Genomic DNA, 24,696 nt, shown 5'->3' with positions numbered 1-24,696 from the left:
CTTCCTTCCCAAGAGGAAATCTACATTCTTTCACATTACTTTGCTTTTAACCTTACATTAAGGTTAAATCACCATTGGGTGATCTTATAAAGTAAGAACTTAAGCAAAAATAAATATAACAGAATTTTGGGGAAGTACATCGGAGGTTAGAGATGATTTTTCTTACACAAAGGACAGGGAGCAACTAATGCAGGATTCCTTAATTACACACAATGGAATCCTATTAGTTTAAAAATGATACATTCTCTACTGCTAAATGAAATTCCAAGTGGTATTTTTATTTTTTATTATTTAAATTCTAAAAGGATCCGCGGTTAATGCATTTTTGGAAATATTGATTTTGAGTTAATTTAGATTGGCTTCAATATAATCTGAAATTTCAATTTCCAGAATCTGTATTGAGTCCAAAACAAAGATTATATAGTTTGAAGCATGTACAATTTGCTTTTCTGCTATTATACCAGAATCAATTAAGAAAATGAAAACTAAATCTGCTTTATTTTTAGATGAGAAAATGATGTACACACTCTTCTTAGTCAATCTTTTTCCTGGAACTTGGAAATGATGACGTTGCATGTAAAATGATACTTCTTGCCTACATCACAAGGTTGACTGCAGAGAAGAGGAGAAAAAGGCAGAAACTTCTATCACTTTATCATTTTCTACTTTATTACTTCAAATTAACAACCACAATAAAGCTCAAAAAAGTCCAATATTTACACAGGAAAAAAGTACAAAATTCCCACCCCCCAAAGTTCAATTTTTTGTTTTTTTTGTTTTTGTTTTAAAATTACAAAGTAATAAAAAGGTTTTTTTTTACTTAATTAAAAAAAAAGGAGAGACACAGTAAGCAGGGTAAATAAATTAGGGGAAAAAACCTGTGTTAAATAGAAGAATTAAAAAAAGAAAACCAAAAACGCCAAGGCCGATCCACTTCCAAACATTCCAGACTGCCCAACGTTAAAAAAAAAAAAATCCAAGCTAACGGCTGGAGGACAGGTAATGATGGTTGTGATGCAGAACTAAAGACAGATTGTTTTCTTGAATAAAACCTAAAAATTTAAAAACCATGGGACAAAAAGGTAGAAGTCTTCTTACTGAGGAGGGAAAATGTGTGTGTCCTTCCAAAATTGATGGTGCAAGGAGTAACCTCTGCAACCACATGGCTTCTCCTCCCGCCCCAATCCTTCACATACCCCTCCCTTTTCCTCAGCTCCATCCCCTGACTCCTGCAGGAAAAAAAACACAAAAACAAAATAAAAATAATAAAACTAAACACATGCAAACCGGTTGCTTGAGAGAGAGAAGAGAGGAGAGAGAGAGAGAGAGAAGAAAGAGAGAGAGAGAAGAGAGGAGAGACTGCCGTCCCTTGCACTAGAAGCAGGGTACATGTCTACACCCTTCACATTTGTTGCTGCCTTGCACAGCAGCTACCGCTACCCACATCCACACCCTTAACACACAACTGCTGCCGTGCCAGTCCTGTTCACCTTATTGGTATGCCTATAGCATCCCACACGAATGCACACACAGGGGCAGCGGTGTCCCAAAAAGAGAATGCTTGAATACAAATAACAGCCTTCGTCCACTGAATCTCCCCTGGAGGCAGTGCCAGCTTACCACGGCAGCCAAATTTGAAACGAATGTTAAACCACCTCCTGAAGCTCCTTGGAGCTGGAATTTTTAGTTTCCTGTAAACAACCTCCTCCCCACCCAAGAACTACAGAACAAAGATGTGATTAAAATTATGTTGGAAACCTTCTTTTCTTAACTAAGTGGACTTTCAAAACAATATTGAGTAAGGCTTCTCTTTCTGTGAATGATACATAATAGATCGAAAAGGGGAGCAGAAAGATCTGGGCGATGGCCACGGCCTGCTGGCGGGAGACGGGCAAGGACTATGGAGAGGAAGCTGCACAACAGCAGCCAAGGTGTTCTTGCAAGGCTCCTGGTATGAGTGACTCGTCAAAGGCAATTTGGTTCGGGAACACAGCCGATGATCTCAGGAAAGACAAGAATGCCAGCACAGGGCAGCTCCTCTCCTTGTTGCTGGCAAAAAAAAAAAAGTTGGCTTTTTTTGCTTGTTTTTTCCTTTTAATTTGTTTTTGTTGTTTTGTTTTTTAAAAGAAAAATACAGTGAAGACACTAGAAAAGAAAAAGAAAAAAAAAACAGAGTTAGAAATGGTTTCTTCTCAGAAATTCAAACATAGAGGTCTTCTGATAAATTAGCCCTAAATAAGTTATCACGTTTAATGAAGGATTCCTCACGTCTATCAATCTTTGGAACTTTAAGGGCTAGAAACTCTGTTGAAAGAAGAAAAAGAATCTCATATCTGCACTCACGTTTTTAAAACTGTAAACCAGGGGTGTCAAACTCAATTTCATTGAGGGCCGCATCAACGTTGAGGTTGCCCTCAAGGGGCCGGGTGGGCATGGCCTACTGGGTGGGCATGGCTAGAGTATGTATGGCCTACTGGGTGGGCGTGGCCAGCTCTACATTGTTCGCATCAAGGGTGCCTATGGGGGCCTGGGCAGGAGTGGGACAGATCTGAGGGTCTCTGGCAGAAGGAGGGTCTCTGGGCCAGGGCCAAGGCAGTGGGGGCCGTTCCCTCACTGTTTCCAGGATGGTTTCGCGGGCCACATGAAACCACTTCGGGGGCCGAATCCGGCCCCCGGGCCTTGTGTTTGACATGTCTGCTGTAAACCAAATATCAGAATTTATGCAATATTGTTTTATTTGCAAGGTGTGCAACATTATCTCTGGAGCTTTAAGACATTTTCATGTTTGATTATTTTGCTTTTAAGAAATATGCTACCAGTTCACAGTGAATATTTTTAAGAACCAAACTGAAACCACGGAGAGAATCACAAAATTGTCTTAAGTGCTGTATTTATTTTATGTATACTAGCTGCGATTCTAGCTCCCATGATTTGATGCATAGATCTAGATCTGCTTTTTAAAGAAAAGAACATTTAATTCTAGTGAATTGGCAGACAATTAAACAATAGCAATTCTACTTAGTCCATGGTGTTTTTTCCTCAACCTTAACAACTTTAAGATGCATGAACTTCTCTAGCAGGCTAGCCTGAGAATTCTGGAAATTGAAGTCCACATATATTAAAGATGCCGAGGTTGAAAAAAACTGACCTATGGTCATCATGCCCTCCCCCCCACCCCAAGACAAATATTCACTAACATATAAATTCTTACAAACAGAAGAAATAATTTTATTTTATTGAATCTATACCTGATTTTCTTTCAGGAACGTGAAGTAATAATATCATTTTTTCCCCAATGACCAACCTAGTATTATAATTAGCCATAATCAAATGGAGATGTGAAACTAATAACCCTATTCCTAGTCCAACACCATAAATGCTGCACCACACATCTTTAAGAAATGTTACATAATAATTCTTTAGATTCAGCCTTTCAAGAATGTCTCTGCTACTCAGGACTGAAAGCTGCTGCTCCTAGCTCTCACGCTGCCAGTGGGGATCAATAGTTCTGTGAAATATTGTATGACTACACTTGCACAATTCCACAGTAATAAATTACCATGTCACACTGTCTAATGTACACTAATTGAAAGAGCTGGCTGCATTATTATCAGGTAAGTGTAGAACATTATGTCCCTTATTGCAAGGACAGAAAAAAACAGTCAGGTTTTCTTGTCATGGGATTGGGTCATTTGGGCCTTTCAACACCCTGACTATCCCATTTCCATTACACTGAGATTTAAGCAGAAAATATGTGGACCCTGCATGAGCCACTTTTTGCTTGATCACATAATGCTGTCAACAAGAACAGGCTGCCAAGGCAGACACTCACCTAAGCAAACACTGGTCTGGTGGAATCCACTCTTCATTTCCCCAGGTGATCAAATGGCACACTGGTCTGCAAATGAACAAAGAACTGAATAGGCTGCAGAAGAGGACCATAGGAAAGGTACAGAGGGACGGTCCTAATTTCTTTCTCTCCTTTTTGAAGAGGTGATCCCATCACATTCCCTCTCTTAAAATGTATCCCTCTGTCTATGGAGATTCTCAGTCATCCAGGTCATGGTTGTCCCAAAGATGCTTTTCCACGAGGTAACTGGATTTTCTTGGGTTTTTTTTTAAGACATTTTGCTTCTCCTCCAAGAAGCAAAACGTCTTCAAAGAAAAACAAGAAAGTCTAGTTGCCTCCTGAAAAAGCACCTTTGGGGTATTTTCTTAACAGGAATGTTATTATTTATTATTATTGTCAGTACTATTTTTTAATATATTGTAAAAAGTGACGTCTATTGCTGGTCTATGACTGTAATAAAGTTCTATTCTATTCTATTCCTCTGTCCTCATCCTGAGAAAGATTTTCATCAATGTATTAAGTAGATAACTTAGGGTGAATGCATTTTTAAAATGATATTCCCAAGATGATTTTGATATTCTTGCATCTACTGGGAAATTAATTTTCATACTTAAGTGACAAGTACGATAAAAGCAAATCCACAAAAAATAGATTATGATGCCAATTCAGGCAGTCCTCGAATTACAAAGGCAGAATTTCTGCTGCTATGCAACACAGTCACAAAGTGCAACATCATGGGACTGTAGGTCGATGAAGATTCCCAGATATCCAGGCAGAGGTGTTTGGAAGTTGAGTCATGGCAACCGGACTTCTTTCCTTGTTGGTTCAAAACATTTCACTGCTTATCCAAGTACCTTCTTCAGTCTGAACAAATTGGTCAGAAGGATCCCATATATGTCCTCCAGGGAGGTTTCATTTCTCATCTAATCTGCACAGGCTCATTAGGTGAGTAGGCAGAGAGTTATTGGGATGTAAAAGTTCCAACTGCTACATCCTCGACCCTAGTTGGTAAGCCTGTGAAGTGGTCTCAATCTTCCTGGGGAATGATGAAAAAGCAGCATAAGAGTGGAGAATAGTTTGTGTCTGAGGCCTCCATCTCTACTGAGGGAAGGATTTTCCACGCTGGCATAAATGGACTCCTTTACTCCTCTCTCAAACCACCTATCTTCCCTATCCAAAACGTGAACATTATTGACCTCAAATAGTTCCTTTTTCTTCTGAAGGTGTACTGCCGATTCTGGCCCTGTGGTTTTTCTTTCTCTGTGCTGGGTCATCCTCTTGTGTAAAGGCTGCTTGGTTTCTCTAATGTAGAGTTCTGAACAGTCCACTGTGCTGGACTGCATACACAGCATTACTCTTTATCTTTTGGTGTCCGCTCTTTAGAGTGGACAAGCCTCTCTCTTAGTGTGTTGGTGGGTTTGAAGAACACAGGTATGTGGTGTTTTCCAAATATATGTTTTAGCTTCTCCTATACACCAGCGGTGTAAGGAATGACCCAGTTCTTCTGTTGACTTTGAGTCTCAGCTTTGTCTGCCATTCTTTTGTTGGATCCAGATGTTGACTCAACACAAGCCCAATCTGCATACAGGCAGGCCTTAAGAATTGCCAGGTGCCTGTTTTAGTTCCTTTAGGCAACCCTGGTGGTGGGGATTTTTTCTGTCCTATGATGTAGTGTCCTGATGACTCCTAGTTTGTGCTGAAGTAGATAGTGTGAGTCAAACAGCAGGTATTGGTCTCTTGTGTATTGGTTTCCTGTTGATCTCTTATTTCTAGGTTGCCAATGGTCCCAGTCAGAACCTCAGTCTAGGAATGCCAGCCTATTGTCCTTGGTGTCTTACTAAGTATTGGTATTACTTGATGTTTGATCCACAGTGTTCGTATGGTCTGTGAAGGCTTATATTTCCTGGATTGCTTAGTTACAGAAATCTCTAAAGTTCCTATTGAGCAAGCATCTCCTTGCAAGTTCCTGCCAGCTTCTGACAATCAAAGTCAGCAGGGAACCTGGCAGGAAGTTGCAAGTCTCAGGTGACTTGCAAGCCAGCCGGCACATAGGGAAATGGCTGCTAGTAGGTGGGAGAGTATGTGTGAGTGATGGGGGAAGCAGAGAGTGTAGCAGGTCTGCTGTGATGTCCAGAAATTGAAGGACCCATCGTAACTACCTTGTAAATTCAATGGGTCACTGAACAAGTGGCTATAAACCAAGGACTACCTGTAGATAGTTCTCAGAAGGAAGTTGAGGTACCACATATCAACAATATTTATCCTCTCTTTGCCTGATCAGTTCAATGGGCTAGGATAAAATCTACTTAAGCTTTTATTGCTGGTCTTATTGTGCCCTGCTCCGATCAGTTTTGTCAGAAAAGACAGTACAGAATGTTTTTTTTTTCAGTGAAAGAGGATCATCAAAAGAAACTCACCTGTGACGCTGAAATCCGTGAGACTTCTTGCCGTCCTGTGAGGTCAGATGAGGAGATGTTGGCGGGGGCTCCTCGGTGTAACCTCATGCTGACCTTGCGTTCCCTGTCTACCCGTGAAATTGCCCTGGGAGATGTGTTTCCTGGCAAGAAGGGAGTAATTGCTATTATTTATAACACTGAACTTTTGCAGTTAGTTATATAAAGAAAACAAAGATGAGAGAAGAAAGAAGAGAGGAGGAAAAGAAAAAGGAAGAAAAAGTTATAGGGTGCAAAGATATGACACACTAAGGCTAATGTTCTATGGACCCTGGAAGAGTGGGTTTGTTGGATTTGTACTCTGAAAGGAAGGAGAGCTCCTACTTCCAATACTGGAAAGGAAACAGACTTGTTCCTCAACAGGTTCCATGATCAGGATTAATCTATTGCAGCTTTGAAACTGAAATAGATTTACTCTTTATTGGCTTTAATAAGAGATTCCTTTAATTTTTTTTTAGCCTTATTTTTCAGAGTGATAAATTTTCCAAAACAGATGATAGGGTTTGACCGGTCAGGATTTGAGATGAAAAGAAAGTAGGGGAAGTGGGCAATAGATCAGCATGGCTGGCTACACTTCTGCTACCACTAAAGGCTTAAATGTGATTTTCTGTCCACTCACCAGACTGCTGGATGCGGGAAGTGGGTGTGGAGGCCATGGGTTCAGCGACATTGCGGAGGCGGTTAGCAGTGGCCCCAGCAGGAGGGCCAGGAGGCAGCGCCCGCGTAGCAGAACCCCGGAGCTGCCCCATCCTTTCCTCTCGCTCATGTTCTCGTCTCTCCCGGTCCATATCCTCCGGATTCCGGGCTGCTCCCTGAAATGTTTAATGTGCCACAATGCTTTAATAACTGCCGAGAAGTATAAATCACCTTATGCACATGCATGCAACAGCTGCTGAGAAAACCTGAGAAGCAAAACTCCCTGGCTGCTGCCTACTGAGTCAGAGTCTATTTTGCAGAGCTTTCCCAGGTTCCTCCACTTCTGCGTGGGACAAGAAGTATGTGTGTGTAAGCCTGTAGCCATCAAGCTCTTCGTTTACACATTCACCTTTTGCTGCACATCAGCATTTATCCTTTCAGTTCTGCTGTCCCAAGGGAAAGCAATATTCCAACTGAAGATTCAGTAAAATATCAGAATCCATTATTGTGGTGGTAAAACATAAAGGCACTTGGAGAACAGATGCACCTTTGGAACTTAACATCTTAAAATATAGAAAATTAAGGTTGTTTTACTGTAGTATCTATCTTAGAAAGAAGTAAAATGTGGGCACTTCCCATTTTTCTGTCTTGCCACAGGGCTTGTGGCTATGGGTCAGTAAGAAAATATACAGGACCTGGATCTATCTTGGGCTGCCTTTAGAATTCTTATGCACTGAGATCTTGATCTTGTATACCACCCTGAGTCCCTAGGGAGAAGGGCAGTATACAAATCAAATAAAACTTAAACTTAATGCTACTTTTTAGGCAAGCACTATAAAAGCCACTATAACCAGTACATTAAAAAGCTTATTTCACAAAGAAATCTTCTCAATTTAGAACCCCATAAATACAGGATTTCATCCCAACCACTAACCACCTCCGGCTAGTTGTATATTACAGGAACCAAAGTCCAACACATTGGAGGGAACCAGGTTGAAAATAGTGGCAAATCTGCACTACAGGGATGCAAAAACCTAATCCCACATTAAAGAGAGAAAGGCTTCATAGGCATCCTTAGCCTTTAGCCCCTTCCCCATCTCTCTGCAGCTGCCTGGTATGCAAATAATTCTACTATACCAACCAGCCCCCTTTAAAAATCAGGGTTACTCACAAATTTAAGCATATTCCAGTCAAATACATAGTCATAGGAGAAACCCTGACGGTGGAAGAGATTGCGGAACAGCTGCCTCAGATAAGAGTAATCTGGTTTGTCATCAAACCGCAGTGAACGGCAAAAGTTGAGGTATGTAGAGAACTCAGCTGGGGGAGAAATGAGAGACAGCAGCAAGGAATAATTAGCAAGAACAATTTTACTCCTCTCTGGGCGCTGTTTTTCCACCACCACCACCCCACCTATATATAGTTTTGTGCTATAGCTCCCAATAGCACTAGTCCAGTTGAGAGTGTAGAGAAAGCCTTCTGTCTGCAATGCACACATTAATCTTGAGAAGTGAAGTGGGTCATCCTAGTCATCTAGATAAAACACGAGCCTCCAAACATTTGGAGACAGGGGAAAAATTTGGAATTCTGAAAGCCCACTATGAACATTCCTCAAAATGACTGCCATGATGGATGTGGCCAATCACACAATAACCATTTATTAATAGCACTTAGCAATAGCATTTAGACTTGTACAGTGCTTCATAGTGCTTTACAGTCCCCTCTAAGTGGTTTACAGAGTCAGCCTATTGCCCTCAACAATCTGGGTCCTCATTTTACCGACCTCGGAATGATGGAAGGCCGAGTCAACCTTGAGCCGGTGAGAATTGAACTGCTGGCAGTCGGCACAATACTGCATCCTAACCACTGCGCCATCACTGCTCATATTAAAAGACAAACCGGGGAGACTTGCTCTCAATTACCCTTTCTAACCATCTCCAAATCATTTGCCTTTTTCATAAACAGGTGGATCCCAAACTGAGCTAGAAATGCCTACAATTTTTTTCTGTTTAGAAAAAAACCTGGTATATATCAGTTTACATATATCAGGGGTTTCAGAAAAATCTCTGATATATACCCAAACCACTGAAAAATTCTTGGAAATATTTGCAGTTCTCAATTGTGCCAGCTTTGTAGCAAGGTATCTTCCCATTTAACTTTTTTTAGTTACAAAAATAGAAAAAATGGCTAGCAAACATCAAGACAGCAGTTAGTCAATGGCACATTGAGGTTTGTAGATACCAGGCTAAAGGCCCAAAAGATGGAAATTCATTCTTTTTTGATTCCTTTAAAATTAAAATTAAGGTGGATATGTTGGAGACAGGATTAATCTATTAAAATCCTCTCTGGAGATCCCTTTTGCCTCGTCACTAAAAGAAGATCTAGCTATTTTGGCCAAGGATCTCTGGATCTTTTCCAAAACTGAACCTAATTCTGCACTCCCCCCCCCCCCCGCTCAAGTAAACATATTATTTATTCACCCTAATCCTTGGTACTATTTTCATCTTTTTCCTCCAGTTCACTTATGGAGCCATCTAAATGTGCAGCTTTCCCTTCTAGATTCATACAAGCTACATATAACCTGCATGCCACTTTCTAAGAGCTATTAACCTCTATGGTTTTTACTCCAAAAATCTGAGACTCAGTGCAACCTTTCTTCACTCAAGGGTACCTCTATAATTGTTTCTGAATTACAACTGCTATTAAATGGCTACTAAAGATAAGATTCACAGGAAACCCTGTAGTGCTGTCCAGTATTTTGCAAACAGCATAAAGACCTTCCACTTAAATTGATAAGATAGGCGACAAAAAACTAGATTAGGATTATTAAATTGGGCGTGCTTATGCCTATACCACTAAGAAGAACCTAGAACTTGCAAATAAGTACAGGGAAATCTTACAAGGATAGCCTTTGCAGAGCACTTCAATGGGTGTTGACATCTTCTTTTCACTGATGCGCTCGTATTTCTGTCGCTTTGTGGCAGCTTTTAGGCCTTGCCAAGGCAATGAGCCAAGATTGAAGTACATCAGTACATAGCCCAAGCTCTCCAAATCATCACGGCGACTTTGTTCTGGAAAAAAACAGATGCAAATACAGGCATAGCTAGAGATGTTCCAGCAACAACTCAAAACAAAGGAAAATTATTGTCATCTTGCAACAGCTCAAAACAACACTAGGGAAAAAGACAAACTGAAAGCTACATAATCTGCTATTTGGTCAAAGCTGCCAGGAATCCAGGCGTTAATTTATGTTTGCATTTAAAATGCATGTTAGGTGTTCATTTCTTCTTAAAAACTGAAAAATTCCTGAAAACTATGCAAGAAGTTATGGGGAAGGCTCTGAAGTTGTACAATTTCATACAAGGGCAGAAAAGGCACAGATGCAGAAATCATCCCTTAATAGTGTAATGTCCATAAAAAACCAGAAAACCAATTAAATCCTTATAATTAGATATCAAAAATATATGTGCTACATCTAGCAAAACTCCTACAGTTTGGTAATGTCAAGTGTTTGCTTCCCTACAACAGAAACTGAATTAATGATATAAACAAATGTTAAAAATCCAGAATTCTCTAACATTAAAAAATAGAGTTTTGTATATAATTTCAAAGAAGAGTATAGGCTCTTTTAATTTCTTATTATACACCCTATTGTTGTACCCTATTGATTTCAGAACCAGATTGCACAATACAAATATTTAAATTTGGTCCTATATTTTTACTTTCCATTTTAAATTCAGATTCTCCCCAACATCCAGGGAAATATCTTTAATCAAGATTACTATCCTCAAAGTAGGGACGCAAGGAAACACACGTTATTTCATTCTTATAAATTTTGAGCTTCTACCCTGCTTTTTTATGTACTACACCTTTTTTCCAGCATGCATTCTAAAGCTCAGGACTTCTAATTTAAAACAAAGCAATTATTTCATATTTAAATTGTGGGATGTGAGATTGGGAGGTTAGGAATAGAAATGGGGTGGGGGGGAAATTGTAGTATATAATTAAGCACTCCAATTCAATGAACACTTAGTCAACTATGATCGATTTTGACTAAACTTTAGCCCATAGGCAAAAAAAGTCTATTTTGTCAAAAAAGAAAAAAATATCTGTTTTATAATTCTGAATTTTTGGTTTCTTTGTGTATTACGCCGTTTTCTTATTGAGATTACATCCAGAGCACTGGAAGAAATATTCTTTAAAAATATGAGATTGTTTTCATTAATGATCATATTCCCCCAATCTGCAAAAAATGGAGATTTGTACAAATGTATGAATTTTTTTAACCCACACTGTATGCTAAAAAAAAATCTACTTAATGAGACTTCAAAGCAGGATTCAAAATATATTTTATCCAGTTTTGTTCCTATCCTATGTTTTAAAGTCCACAACCCTAGTAAGCTTTTAAATTAGCCAATCGAGGACACTGTAATAGTATCTTTGCATCAGTGCCGAATGAGGTACTAGGATATTCTAGTTCAGCATATACCTTCTGGGTCATGTTGGCTCAGTCATCCTCAGGCTAGCTTACATTTAAGAGTTGCTGCAAGGACAAATTAGAATAGGGAGAAAGAACCAGCACATCATTCTAAACTCCCAGAAGAAGTTCCCGATATAAATGTTAGTCCTTGGCTTATAACCATAATTAACTCCAAACTTTCCACTGCTAAGCAAGGCAGTTGTTAAGTGACTTTTGTCCCATTTTACAATCTTTTTGCCAGTTGTTAAGTGATTCCAGCTTTCCCAACTGACTTTGCTTGTCAGAAACCGGCTGGAAAGATTACAAATGGTGATCACATGACCCCAGGACAGTGCAACTGTCATAAATACATGCCAGCTGCCTAGCGCCCCAATTCTGATCACATGATCATGGGCATAAGCTGCAACGGTTGTAAGTCTGAAAAACAGTCATGTCACTTTTTCAGTGCCATTGTAACTTCGAATGATCATAAATAAATAAAATAAATGAATGGTTCTAAGTTAAGGACTACTTGTACATGTATTACCCAGATTTGACTCTACCATGACACAAGATGCTACAAAGCAATGCCACAGGCTATCTAGGAGGGCTGGGCATTGCTTAAAAATGCTTCTAAGGAACAAAGAGGCTCACACAAGGACCGCTTTGCAATTCCTGAAATTAAACATGCCTTTTCCTGAGACTATCACAAGAAAAAACACAGCTTTATTAAGGAGTTGCAGACAAGTGGGATGTAAGCATCTTTCTGTGTTTAACTCCTGTTTGACCTTAATTTCAAATAGATCTCTCAAGCTATCTATTTTAGAAACAGAAAAGGGGGCCCAAACATTGTCTCATGCAAAATTCCAGAGGGAGAGCCATGTTTTATATTTTATTCCATATTTAACAGAATACCTTCCTGAATCCTATTTAACGAACAGAATAAAAATGTCACATCTATCAGAATTAGATATGCTGTGACAAACAGTGGGTTTTTTTTAAAAAAGCAACTGTATCACATCTATATTAAGGTAAGATATTGGCAATCCATTTTAAGAGAAGGGACCTATCTGCATGTTCTTTCCACCCCCACCTTTGCCTGCTGATATATACATTTCTGAATGCATTTTTATTTATTCATCCATCCATCCATTCATTCGTTCATCCATTTATTCAATTTCTGTGATCACACATCTCAGTCAATGATTCTGGAAGGCTTACAATTCAGAAAATATATTACGCTTAAACATCTAAAAACAATAAAAACTGGAAAACCAGTAAGTAACATTAAAAATTCAACATATACAAAAGAAGGATATTTGATCAAGAAATACAGAAGCAATATAGCCAGGAAATGGGGTTCTTGGCACATCCAGTACCCCAGGCTCAGGAACAAAGTCAGATTTTTAGGCCCTTACAAAGGCTAACAGGGATCTCCAAAGGGAGGATGTTCCATAGAGCAGGGACCGCTACAGAAAAAGTCTGCCTTTTCCCCAAAGATAAAGTAAATTTGTTTAAAATGTTCCATGTATATGCATTTTAATGTACATTTTTCTTTTAATGTATATATCTTTGTATAAATTAGGTAAAGGTAAAGGTTCCCCCGCACATGTGTGCTAGTCGTTTCCGACTCTAGGGGCCGGTGCTCATCTCCGTTTCAAAGCTGAAGAGCCAGCGCTTGTCCGAGGACATCTCCGTGGTCATGTGGCCGGCATGACTAGACGCCAAAGGCGCACGGATAAATTAAAATTCAGGAAATACAAAGAGTTAGTGCATCACAGTTTTCACATCCATATGGAAAATCCAAATTAGTTAAGCCCACACTAATGGGGCAAAAGATTAACCTTTCTTCATTTGCCTGTCCCTTTGGACTGAAGTCTCTCCCCACCTCTAACATATATTTCAGGCAGATCTGCATTTTAAATTCTCTGCCATTATCTATTTGGCACTGTACTGTTACAAAAAGCAAGGTCCCTGTGGTATATGAAAAGAAACTAATGCATCAATTGCAGCACAATTCAACCACAAGGTTATTTCAATTTAATCAATGTATTTAACAATCTGTTGATTCTGCTCTGTGAAAACAATTTCATAGAGCACAGAGCAAAACTGCAGACTCCTTGTTTAAAAGGCAAAAAATAAAAATAAAAACCACAAGATTTCCTGAGAGATTTATGAGTATTCACACAGCTTCTGTCACTGACTCTGTCACAGCTTCATAACAAAATGGATACAAAGCCAACCAAGAACCCATTTTTCATTGCTTCCCTCAATGCTGGAAGCCATTTTACCACATTAATAGGAACAAAACACAGGACTGCCATCCTTATCCTTCTAGTGTTCTCCTTCGTACCTGCCATCTTCTTATGCTGTGAAGGCACCCAGCTCTTTGATATTTTTTTCTTGTCTTAGTCTGGATGAATGAGACAATGAAATCTGACACAAGCAGATACCTGTCTTCCAACGTTAAGTTGCCATCAAAAGGTTGGATGATGATTTATTTCCAAGGAACAGCAGTGAGTGAAGTATCTTATCCTCAGCACCCATCTGTTTTCCCTAGCTTAAATCAGGCTACCAGCAAAGTGATTTGCATTTGAAGATACGAATCTGCTGTGACACTTTAGTTTTACTTCTGTGGCTATTATCCCCACTTTTTACTAGTTCAGATAAATAAACCACATATTGAACTTCCTACAAGCTCAATATCTTCTTGCCATGTAATGGATTCTGATCCTCAAGTTCTCCTTGTCTGTTGTTTTGACTGTGCCCCTGGACATCTGTGTATTGACCCAAATGGCTCTTGGACAAAACTATGTGGACAGCTCATCAATATGACGTGTGTGTGTATGTCTTCATTGCAGTCCGGCAGAAGGAACAGCTCAGCTGTGGTCTTGTCACTGTGGGTCTCTGTCATGTGTGTAAGCTACTGTTAATAACAACATGTACAAACATAAAGGGGACTATGCAAACATTTGCATGGCTACAATTGAGAGATTGAATCCACAACTGCTAAAATTGAGCCTTACTGCATTTTACATTTCTTTCTCTAGTTCTCACATTCAATGTGTATGAAATGTTCACATGGATAGTGATTTATTTCAGCATGAAGTCCCTTATGGGTCCTGGAAAAAAATGATCAGCAGGACTAGAAAGATCTACCCCTCTACTATACAATTCTGAACAAATGTACTGAAAAGCAGGAGTGGAGAAATCACTAGCGTATTTTTATCCTCTTCCAGCTATTTAGACACAGCCTGTTATAGGCCCTTCTTCTGGGCACCTCAGAGTATGCATTTCAAATATCTTGAGCTGATATGTAGGAAGGGGCAGGATATGTAGGAAGTCATCTTGTGAGCATCTGAAAATTGACTGGAATGTATGATTCAAGAGATGCCTTTTCACATTGCTCCTCCCAATTCTAAAGTCTCTGGCTGAAATTCCCCTCCCAACCTTGTGCTCTAATTCTCCTCTTCTATCCCAGCACATTTGATTATAATCACTCCCCAACTCTCTTCCAGACCTTAAACTTGTTCTAGGAATTAAAATAAAGGGGTTTTTTGATGCACAGTCCAGAAAAGCAGAGACAAATACATAAAATTGTAGTCTATCCTTCTCTCCTAAATCTTAATTGTAAAACAACTGGACAAAAGCAAAAGGGCAATCCAAAGGAGTGAAAAAACAAGCATATTTACTTAAAATTTACCCCACATTTAAGAAGAGCAGAATGTGGTATTTTTGAAGAACTCTAGAATTTCAGTCTTCAATTTTTTTTGGTCAAGCATTATAGTTAATGCCTTCATTTCTTGAAAGATTTCCCATCAGTCTTTGAGCACTTGTCTTCCCCAAAAGCCTCAAGACAATTTTCCTTTAGGATGTTCCAATAGTAAAATTGAAATGAAGGCTTGAAATGAAGTTGTTTTAAATTTGGAATAGTTTTGAAAAGATTGAATTTTTCAAACTTGAGACATTTTGCACTCCTATTGGTGGCCATCTTTGTCAAAAAAATAGGATTAGGCTCACAAATCTTGCTAAGTCACGGTTTGTTTTAATTATAGTACCAACAAGCCACAGTGACTAAGTTTATAAACATGCTAATCCAAAACCAGATAAACCAAATGTTATCTTAGCACACTATGTCAGCTTAATCACAGAACAAAGAACCACACATTAATTATGATATTTCTCAGGTTCATCTTTCTAGCATAAAATTTTCCATGAAGACCCCCAGACTGGTGTTTTCTTAAGGATCCAGAAAGGAGGATGATAACATTAACTTCACCTTCTATAATTGAAACTCCCAATAGGTGTCAAAAGCAATTTCCATCTTTCCTAGGCCCAAATGTCCCTAAGCTGGGGCTCTTTAAATGCAACGGCATGTTTCTACCAAGTACGGTTGTTGAAATCAAAACTTTAAAAAGTCTTACACTTTTTAAAACACTTCTTAGCCACTTGGGGCTGTGGATAAGTAAATAGCTGTAAAAACTGACATTGCAAATTTATTAATGTGCTATATTTATCACTTGAAACCTGCACAATTCTAGATGGCTTACAGAATTTACAATTTAAAACAAAATACAAAATCAGTATTAAAATGAATTAATAAAACTGATAAACCTAATTTACAGTCCAAATACTGAGAATACTAGCTAAAATTAGACATTATATATGGGCCACTGATTGCAAATGATCCCTAAAGATCCCTTAGAACAGCCACCTTTTCACCAGCTTCTGGGAGGTCATAAGAATGGGTATCTTTGACAAGCATTCCCAGTTGTTCCAGTCAGAAACTATTGGGAAAGGCAGTCTAATGGATATCCAGGTCCTGCTCTATGGATTATAAGTAAATTTAATACAACTCGCCTGTGGAATGATTTAGCCAGGATTGCCGTGCTTAGGAACTACATCCTAAAAACATCTGCAGAACACCAAGCTAAGGAAACAGCACATAAGATTTTAAAATCTATCAGTCTAACTACATTCTTAGGAACCAAGGGTTCCCTGGGAAATATTTATGAGAACCAAATTAAAATGTAGTTTAATCTGGGTTTAATATAATACATGAATTGATTTACTATGTTTAGTCAACCACATTTTTTGGGGGGGATGGATTTATGTCATCCCCATAACAGATACCCAACATGATGGTGTAGCACTGGGAACCAAGCCAGGAGTTCCTTGTAGCAAAGGGTGGATTGCCTCTCTTACTAATCATCCTCCCACTGCATGCTGCCTAAGGGAGAACACTCAACATATCTGAAGAGTATATAGCTTGGGTTGCATAGAGAACAGCTAAATCAAGGATGCAAGTTGAAATTCTGAGCAAATCACCTGCATTCAAGTAAACCATACTTTTTTTTTTCTAAGAAAGTTTTTGCGGAAACAGATCCCTGGGAAAGGACTTTTTCAAAGTTGGAAAATCATCAAGTCAAGCCCAACAATGTGCACTGCAAATGTCAATCAACGCACCCACCCCAATTCTAATAACTCTTTCTCTCTCAAAAGGTATTATGCTATCATATTTATTTGTATCCCATCTTTATTATTCTTATAAATAACTCAGAGTAGCATACATATCCTATATTCCCTATTTTTTTTTCACAACAACCATCCTGTGAAGTAAATTGGTCTAAGAGTGACTTGTCCAAAGTCACCAAGCTGGCTTTCATGCTTAAGATGGCACTAGAACTCACACTCTCCCAGTTTCTAGCCTGGTGCCTTAACTACTAGACCAAACCAGCTTTTATTTGTGAAATCAGACAATAAGCAAAATCAGACTAAATGTTATCACAAATATTGGACTGGGGTGAATCTTTCATACAATTCAGTGTTAGATAATTACAAATGCAGAGAAAAATCTAGCATCTAGTCATTCCTGCTGCTCAGGACTTTCCAGGCAAATGAAAGTGTGTCCTGGATTAAATCAATTATTAAAAATATAATTATTTGAGATAGAGACAATGAAGCCTATCTCTCACACTTCTAGCCCGCTAAAAACAGAAACTTGTGAAGTGAAGTGCAACCCAGTATTTCTGGGCAATGTTCAAAATGCAGAGCATGTGGAACACTGTCTCTCCACCCCCTGATCTATGTGTGACGTGGATAATGTTTACAACACCACCACCCCCAATTTTCCAAGTAGCAACATTACTTTTATCAGCTTCAACACAGTCAAGTGCAGACATTCTGTCAACTTTAAGTTTCTCTGCAGCTGCAAGAACTATTTCCGTATCCAAACTCCTAAAAAGCAAAGCCACATCATGTCTGTTTGTGGAATGTGGGATCTGTTTTGCATGCTTTTGAAGCCATAATGGTCCCTTCTTTGATCATGCCAGTGGCCAATGCAAGCAACAATTTTATTTTTATCCCAGGTTTATTATTTTTAGAAATAACTTAAAGGGGTAAACATACCTAATGCTCCTTTCCCCCTCTTATTTTTAGTTGTGTAGTTATGTATTATTTTTTCACATTCCTGAAACGCCCCTTCCCCACAACAAAAGCTCTCTGAGGTACATTGGGCTGAGAGAGAGTGACTGGCCCAAAGTCATCCAGCTAGCTTTCTGCCTAAGGCAGGGCTAGAAGTCATGGTCTCCAAGTTTCTAGCCTGGTGCCTTAACCACTAGACCAGGGGTAGGCAACCTTGGCTCTTTTATGACTCGTGGACTTCAACTCCCAGAATTCCTGAGCCAGCATAGCATAGCTAGCTTAGGAATTCTGGGAGTTGAAGTCCACAAGTCATAAAAGAGCCATGGTTGCCTATCCCTGCACTAGACCAAACTGGCTCTCAATCTACAGACCTATATTTCACGGTGTAGGAGGTTGGTTAAAATTTGACATTTAACCAGTCAGGACAGGAACTCTAATACTGTATCGCTGCTTCACATTCTGTAGTGATGTGATTGTGGCAGAGGCAACAATCTTGAAAAAGTGATTTGGAACCTGCCTACAATTTTCACTAGATTCAGAAATTGCCTTGCAGCATCATAGCATAAATCAATTCAGTCCCCTTCATCTCCTAATGGAGAGCTAAGTTTCATGATAAGCTATCAAGCAAAGAAAATATATTTAGTTGTTGCAGGCATATTGTATCTGAACCTAGAGGTTTTCAGCTTTTAAAAATAATTGCCATTGAAACATTCACACATTTGTCCAATGCTTTAAAAATATCCATTCAAGCAATGAATCCTAAAATATCTAAATACTTATTCACATGTTCGAATAATATATGATTATCGGTATTGGATTCATTGTTTAGATGCCTTTTTACAAACCAGTTCACAAAGGGACCTGAATTTCAGAACTCTGGAATAGAATGAACTAACTCAAAATAATCAATCATTCTATAAGTCTGTCTTCTCTCCTAAAATTAAAGAGTCCAAACACCCAATCTTTTCCTTGTATAGCCATTATTGTACTTTATAGTCTTCTCTAGATTCTTTAGCTTTTTAATCTTCATTAGGAGCACTCAGTATGAGTATAAAACATGCTGGCTCATTTTTGAATATTAAGACTACACTGGTAGGATGGGAATGCAAAAATCCTTTGATTTGCCAGCATCTTCAATTAAAACTTTAACCAGAAATTTTAATGAGTCCCTGAATAACTGGTGTTGGTGAAAACGTGTTTACAATAAAGGACAAGCCAATGAACAACTAGCCACAGCCAAATTTAATTCCCAAATAGTAGCCAATTCAATAGTTATAAACTGTTGCCTTCTTTAAAAGGCATTAAAAAACTACTTCTGAAATGTTTCAAATAGCAAATTTGTATCACAACAAATCTATCATTCTAAAATGGGAGAGTCAATCTATTTAAACAACATTTAGCTGTTTAACAATCTTACAACTTATATATCTGTTACATCCTCACTGAATCTTGTCCATATTTTTGAATTTATATTTGTTTTCTAACTATTTTTACTTGCAGTGGGAATTCATTAAGGACTTTCTACGGATAATTCTTTTAAACAATTATTTCATGGCATTTAGTGACATAGGTGGTCTAGAAATTTAATAATAAAATACATGTTCCAATTTAAAGATTTTTTAAAAAACTGGTGATACACATTTACATCTCTGTAAAAGCAAGGAATGTTGTGCTAATGCAAAATGTGATTAATGGGGGCATCATATTCAAACAATTTATGGTTTGTGACAATCCGTTTGAGTCAGGATTCCAACATGTTGAATTTTATCAGTGCTTCCAATTAATTCATTTTTTAAATTTTTATTCAAGTTATTAGGGATAATCAGCCATGAAACATGACGATGTCAGTTACTAATGCACTTGTATATAAACTGGCTCCATCTTATAACTGTAGTAGGAGTTCATTAAATCCATCCTTCCTGAGCCAAAAACTATACTGCAATTGAGAACTGAATCACAAAAGTATACATTAAGTCTGGGAAATCAAAATCAATTAAGTTTACTTAGGTTAGGTTTGTGTATTTTGCTAATGGTTTGTTTAATGGTTTAACAGACCAAGTAACAGACAATTACTTGGCCTGCATAATTTAGAAATAAACCAAGCTTTTACATACAGTAGCTGGGTTCATATACAAGTAGTCTTCGACTTACAACCATTTGTTTAGTGACCACAGTCACAATGGCACTGAAAAAAGTGACCAATAATGACTTTTCACACTTATGACGGTTGCAGCATCCCTGTGGTCATGTGACCCAAATCCGGATGCTTGGAAACTGGCAGGTATTTGTGTCAGTTGTGATGTGCTAGAATCACCTTTTGCGACCTTTTGACAAACAAAGTTTGGTCAGGGGTTAAGGAACTACACTAGAAAGCCGGAGACTGTGAGTTCAAGTCCTGCCTTAGTCGTGGAATTCAGCTGGATGACTTTGGGCCACTCATACTCTCTCAGCCCAACCCACCTCACAGGGTTGTTGTGGGGGAGGGGGGAAGAGGAAGGTGTGTTGGATAAATTAGCCACCTTAAGTTATTTGCAAAAATAATAAAGGCAGGATATAAACAAACCAATAAATTCAGCCAGATTCACTTAACAATCATGTTATAACTTAATTTAATCACTGCAGCAGGAAAAGTCATAAAATGGGGCAAAATGTACTTAACTATCTTGCTTAGCTTAAATTTTGGGCTCAATTGTGGCCATACGTTTAGGACTACCTGTAACACATTATTTATTTATTTTTTATTTTAATTCCATTTATATCCCGCCCTTCTCCGAAGACTCAGGGCGGCTTACAAGCTTAGCAGTAGCCTTCATTCTATGTATATGCCTGCTTATTAGGGCTTTCATACACCCCCCAAGCGGCATTATTACAAAGTCAGCTTATTGCCCCCAACAATCTGGGTCCTCATTTTATCTACCTCGGAAGGATGGAAGGCTGAGTCAACCTTGAGCCTTGTGGGATGCGAACCTGCACTAATTGCAGGCAGCTGGTTTTTTTTTTACTTAAGGAGGCATTAGCCCACTGCTCCACCAAGGCTCATTACAAACTGACAAGCTGCCATTTTGGCATCATCATCATAGAATTGGAAGGGACCTTGGAGGTCTTCTAGTCCAACCCCCTGCTCAGGCAGGAAAGCCTACACCACAGGTGTCAAACTCACAATGTCACGTGACGTACTGCGATGTATTGAGACTTTTTTTCCATTGCCGGAGATAGGGTGGGCGCGGTTTTAGCGTGATGCATCCGGCCCGTGGGCCAGCAGTTTGACACCCCTGGCCTATACCATTTCAGACAAATGGCTGTTTAGTCTCTTCTTAAAAACTTCCATTGTTGGAGCATTCACAGCTTCTGGAGGCAGGTTGTTCCACTGGTTAATTGTTCTGTCAGGAAATTTCTCCTTAGTTTTAGGTTGCTTCTCTATTTGATTAGTTTCCATCCATTGCTTCTTGTCCTGCCTTCAGATGCTTTAGAGAATAGCTTGATTCTCTCTTCTTTGTGGCAGCCCCTGAGATATTGGAACACTGCTATCATGTCACCCCTCACCCTTCTCTTCATTAAACTAGACATACCCAATTCCAGCAACCATTCCTCATATGTTTATAAGGCTCAACTTGCTATATAAATTCTGTCTCAGAAATGCAACCCGAAGGAAATCTAAGATTTAAGTTTCTCAGTTGTCTCTTCTTTACAATTTCTACAGAAGATTTAATCAATTTCTTCATGCATTCCTAATCTGAAAAATAATGCGATCATCTTGCACTGTCATAGGGCAAAATATCATGCAATACGAACAAAATACCTCAAGATTAAAGGAACAATGCTTACATTAAATTGGTAATTAGTATATCCCACTCCACCAAAATTATAACCCATATAATGATACAAATTTTGATTTAATTGATCTCCCACCACCATATTGGATTTCGAACAATATGGGAACATAAAATAGTTACCAATCCCAAGGTGAGTGTTGATAGAGGCATAACGGGCTGTGCCAGTTAGGTTTTTGTTTTCCCGATAGGGAATGTGCTGGTGGGTACGGGCATCTCGGTACTTCTTAGCCAGACCAAAATCAATGATGTACACTAGGTTGCCTTTTTTGCCAAGTCCCATAAGGAAATTGTCCGGTTTCACATCTCGGTGGATAAAATTCTTGGAATGAATGTACTCAATACGGCTGATCTGGAAATGGATTGGGAAGAACGGAGGAAAGGTGAGAGAAAGGAGAGGAAGAGAGTGCCAATATACATTGTAATCTCATTATAACTGGAAGACCCCCTGTAACTTCAAACAAGAAATCAGGGGATCTCAATACTTGCCACAGTTCAACACAAAAGTGAAGCCCTACCTACCCACACAGGTGAAAGTGGAATTCATCTAGTCCTAGGCTGGGAGCCAAAAGACAGAAAGTTTCAATGGAATAGCGAAAAGAACATGGAGAACTCTTTAAAAGTTAACACACGTCCTCAACTTTGGCAAGATGTCCCAGCTGCTAGTCTACAGCACAGCACTGCTCCTACCTTTTGCCTTCTACAACAGCTAGAGAGATAATAGGGACGTGCCAATGTTTTTCAGCTTCATCCGGGTGCCCCAGCTTCATCTGAAGCTGAATGCTCTAGCTTCATCTGAGTGCCCCAAGCAATTGTTGTGAAAGGGAATCAGGAAGAGCACAAGAACAAATAATAACTTACCATCTGATCTGCCAGAAGCAGAACAGTCTTGAGACTGAACTTGCGGGAGCAGAAGTTAAAAAGGTCTTCTAGGCTGGGTCCCAGAAGTTCCATCACCATCACATTATAGTCACCCTCTGCCCCGCACCACTTAATGGAAGGAATGCCCACTAGAGAGAGATGAGAAGAGGACATTGGCAAGGAGATATGCACACACATCATTCATTCATTCACAAATCTCTTTAGATCTTTCCAAAGCCTTTGTGAAATACTGAAGCACAAGCATCAAGCTCTGAAGCCTATGAACATACCTCCACCTTGCATCATCTTGTAAAACTTGCTTTCAATGTGGAGCTGTGGGTGCTTGGTTTTCACACATTCCAATTTAATGGCTACTTCTTCTCCTGTGGCAATATTGGCACCTGCATATGAGGCAACAGCAAAAAATAAATAAATAAATTCAAGCCTTTGGTATATTTGTCATTTTATCTTTCCCTCAAGGAGCTTTGAGGGATCTTCTTCTCTATTTTATCACTCTCCCAGCTTTGCACTGCACACTGAGTAGGCAGGGCACAATGAGGCTCATAAATATAACCCATATTCATGACCAGGGATTTGACCTTATTAGCTCTAGCCCAACACTACTCAATACTAAAGAGAGTTTAGAATGAAATGTATAAAAATAAAAACTAATTTACATTATTCTAGCAAGCATTTGATTATCACTATCACAATCCGTCTCCTGATGTGAATACATAGTCCTGTAATGTTGCAGATAAAGCTGTAAGCATATTTTTAAGAAATGGCATCATTTTTTCAACTCAAGTACATGCCGCCACAGCAAAACCATGTCAACTTTGCAAAAGCTATGAATCAGAATGTTGTAAGAAGCGGGGTGGTGGTGTATGTGTTTGCTTTCATATTTCTTCACTTCACATACTCAGACTACTGCTAATCCACTTCCAACAGAACACAGTATATGCAGTGAACAATCCAACAACTAGTTAGCTTTTATTTCTGAAAACCACACAATCCCATGTGAGTTACCTCCTCACATGCTCCTTTCGGGTATCACGGTCTTCAGCTTTAGGTAATTACATTTCACAATATAAAAAACTTTACAGTTCAATCCTTTCAGAAATAAACCATGAAAACAAAAGTTAAAGCACACAGAGATTACTATACAAAAGCTGCTATTATATTTCTGTGTTAATGAAGAGTTGAGAGGGAGCCAAATTTAGCTGCAACTAAATCCAGAGACTGTTTTAGTGTAGTATGTAATCCTATTTTTACAAATATTTTTTTTCCAAAGGTGGGGTGTGTGTAAATGTGTCTTTTTTGTTGCGTAAGAGATGTAGCACATATATATATATACAGCATATGTATAAAAAAATGAAAACAGGAAGCAGGCACATAAGCTGTAAGCAATTAATCCACAATCTCTTTCCTAATATCAGCATTGTGCAAAGTGTTTCAGTAACCTTTTTTCCCCCTAGACATTACAGCTCTACAGCAGAGGAGTTAATAAGATAGTTTGGGCCCAAAGTAAAGGTTTCCATTTGTAGAATACATTCTGCAAGAACAAATTCAACACAGAAGACTGCACAAATAACGGAATGAAGAGGAAGTGTTATAAATTTTCATATCCTTTAAAATGCTGGAATTCTGACATGCCATTCCAAGCTGAAGCACAATTATGCCTGTCTAGCCAAGTAAAATATACATATTAACCATAATTTTAACGTGACTTAAGATTTATCCTAGTAAAGCAAAAACAGGAATGAAACTAGCAGCAGTTATCAAAAATATTTGTACAGCAATCATTCTCCAGTTTTCCAAAATTGCAAAGATTTTTCATGCCTGTGCTAAGACATGAGATCACATTCTCGTTTTTCCCCACACCCCTATTATGTTTTTTGTTAAAGAGTAACCCCATCTTAACCCTATCCAAACATCCTTTTCAGAATGGAAATGCAGAATGAAAAGGGAGGGAACCTACTCTGTACATGGCCTCAATCAAAATGGGGAACAGTTTTCACTTTCAGTGGCTTTATTTTTATAAGCTTTAATCAGTATCTTATTTTTTTTCATATAGCAGCTTTTAAAGCAGACATGTCAAACACAAGGCCCGGGGGCCGGATCCGGCCCGCAAAGTGGTTTCATGTGGCCCGCGAAGCCATCCTGGCTGGAAACAGTGAGGGAACG

The 24,696-nt window shown here is 38.8% G+C and overlaps 1 protein-coding gene across 5 annotated transcripts in view; it reads right to left on the bottom strand.

Annotated features, from left to right (window-relative positions):
* Positions 1-479: 479 nt before the first annotated feature.
* CSNK1E (casein kinase 1 epsilon) overlaps positions 480-24,696 on the bottom strand; it is a 41,196-nt gene continuing 16,979 nt past the window's right edge. For 3 of the 5 annotated variants that reach the window (XR_014026894.1, XR_014026895.1, XR_014026897.1), the window contains 10 exons: positions 22,803-22,913; positions 22,513-22,661; positions 21,775-22,003; positions 9,840-10,010; positions 8,111-8,259; positions 6,923-7,115; positions 6,268-6,407; positions 3,833-3,898; positions 1,099-2,145; positions 480-612 (listed from right to left, as the gene is read on the bottom strand). Coding sequence is in view for 1 of the 5 variants with exons in the window: in XM_081331049.1 (XP_081187175.1) it covers positions 3,866-3,898; positions 6,268-6,407; positions 6,923-7,115; positions 8,111-8,259; positions 9,840-10,010; positions 21,775-22,003; positions 22,513-22,661; positions 22,803-22,913 (1,175 nt within the window). In the remaining 4 variants the exon portion in view is untranslated. Of the gene's footprint in view, positions 2,146-3,832; positions 3,899-6,267; positions 6,408-6,922; positions 7,116-8,110; positions 8,260-9,839; positions 10,011-21,774; positions 22,004-22,512; positions 22,662-22,802; positions 22,914-24,696 lie in introns of all 5 variants that reach the window. The other 2 variants (XR_014026896.1, XM_081331049.1) reach the window with 2 other exon arrangements.

Source organism: Vipera berus (assembly GCF_964194415.1).
Source record: "Vipera berus genome assembly, chromosome: 6".
Lineage (NCBI taxonomy): Eukaryota > Metazoa > Chordata > Lepidosauria > Squamata > Viperidae > Vipera > Vipera berus.
The sequence above is the reverse complement of the archived record's forward strand: the minus strand, read 5'-3'. Positions and strand labels throughout refer to the sequence as shown.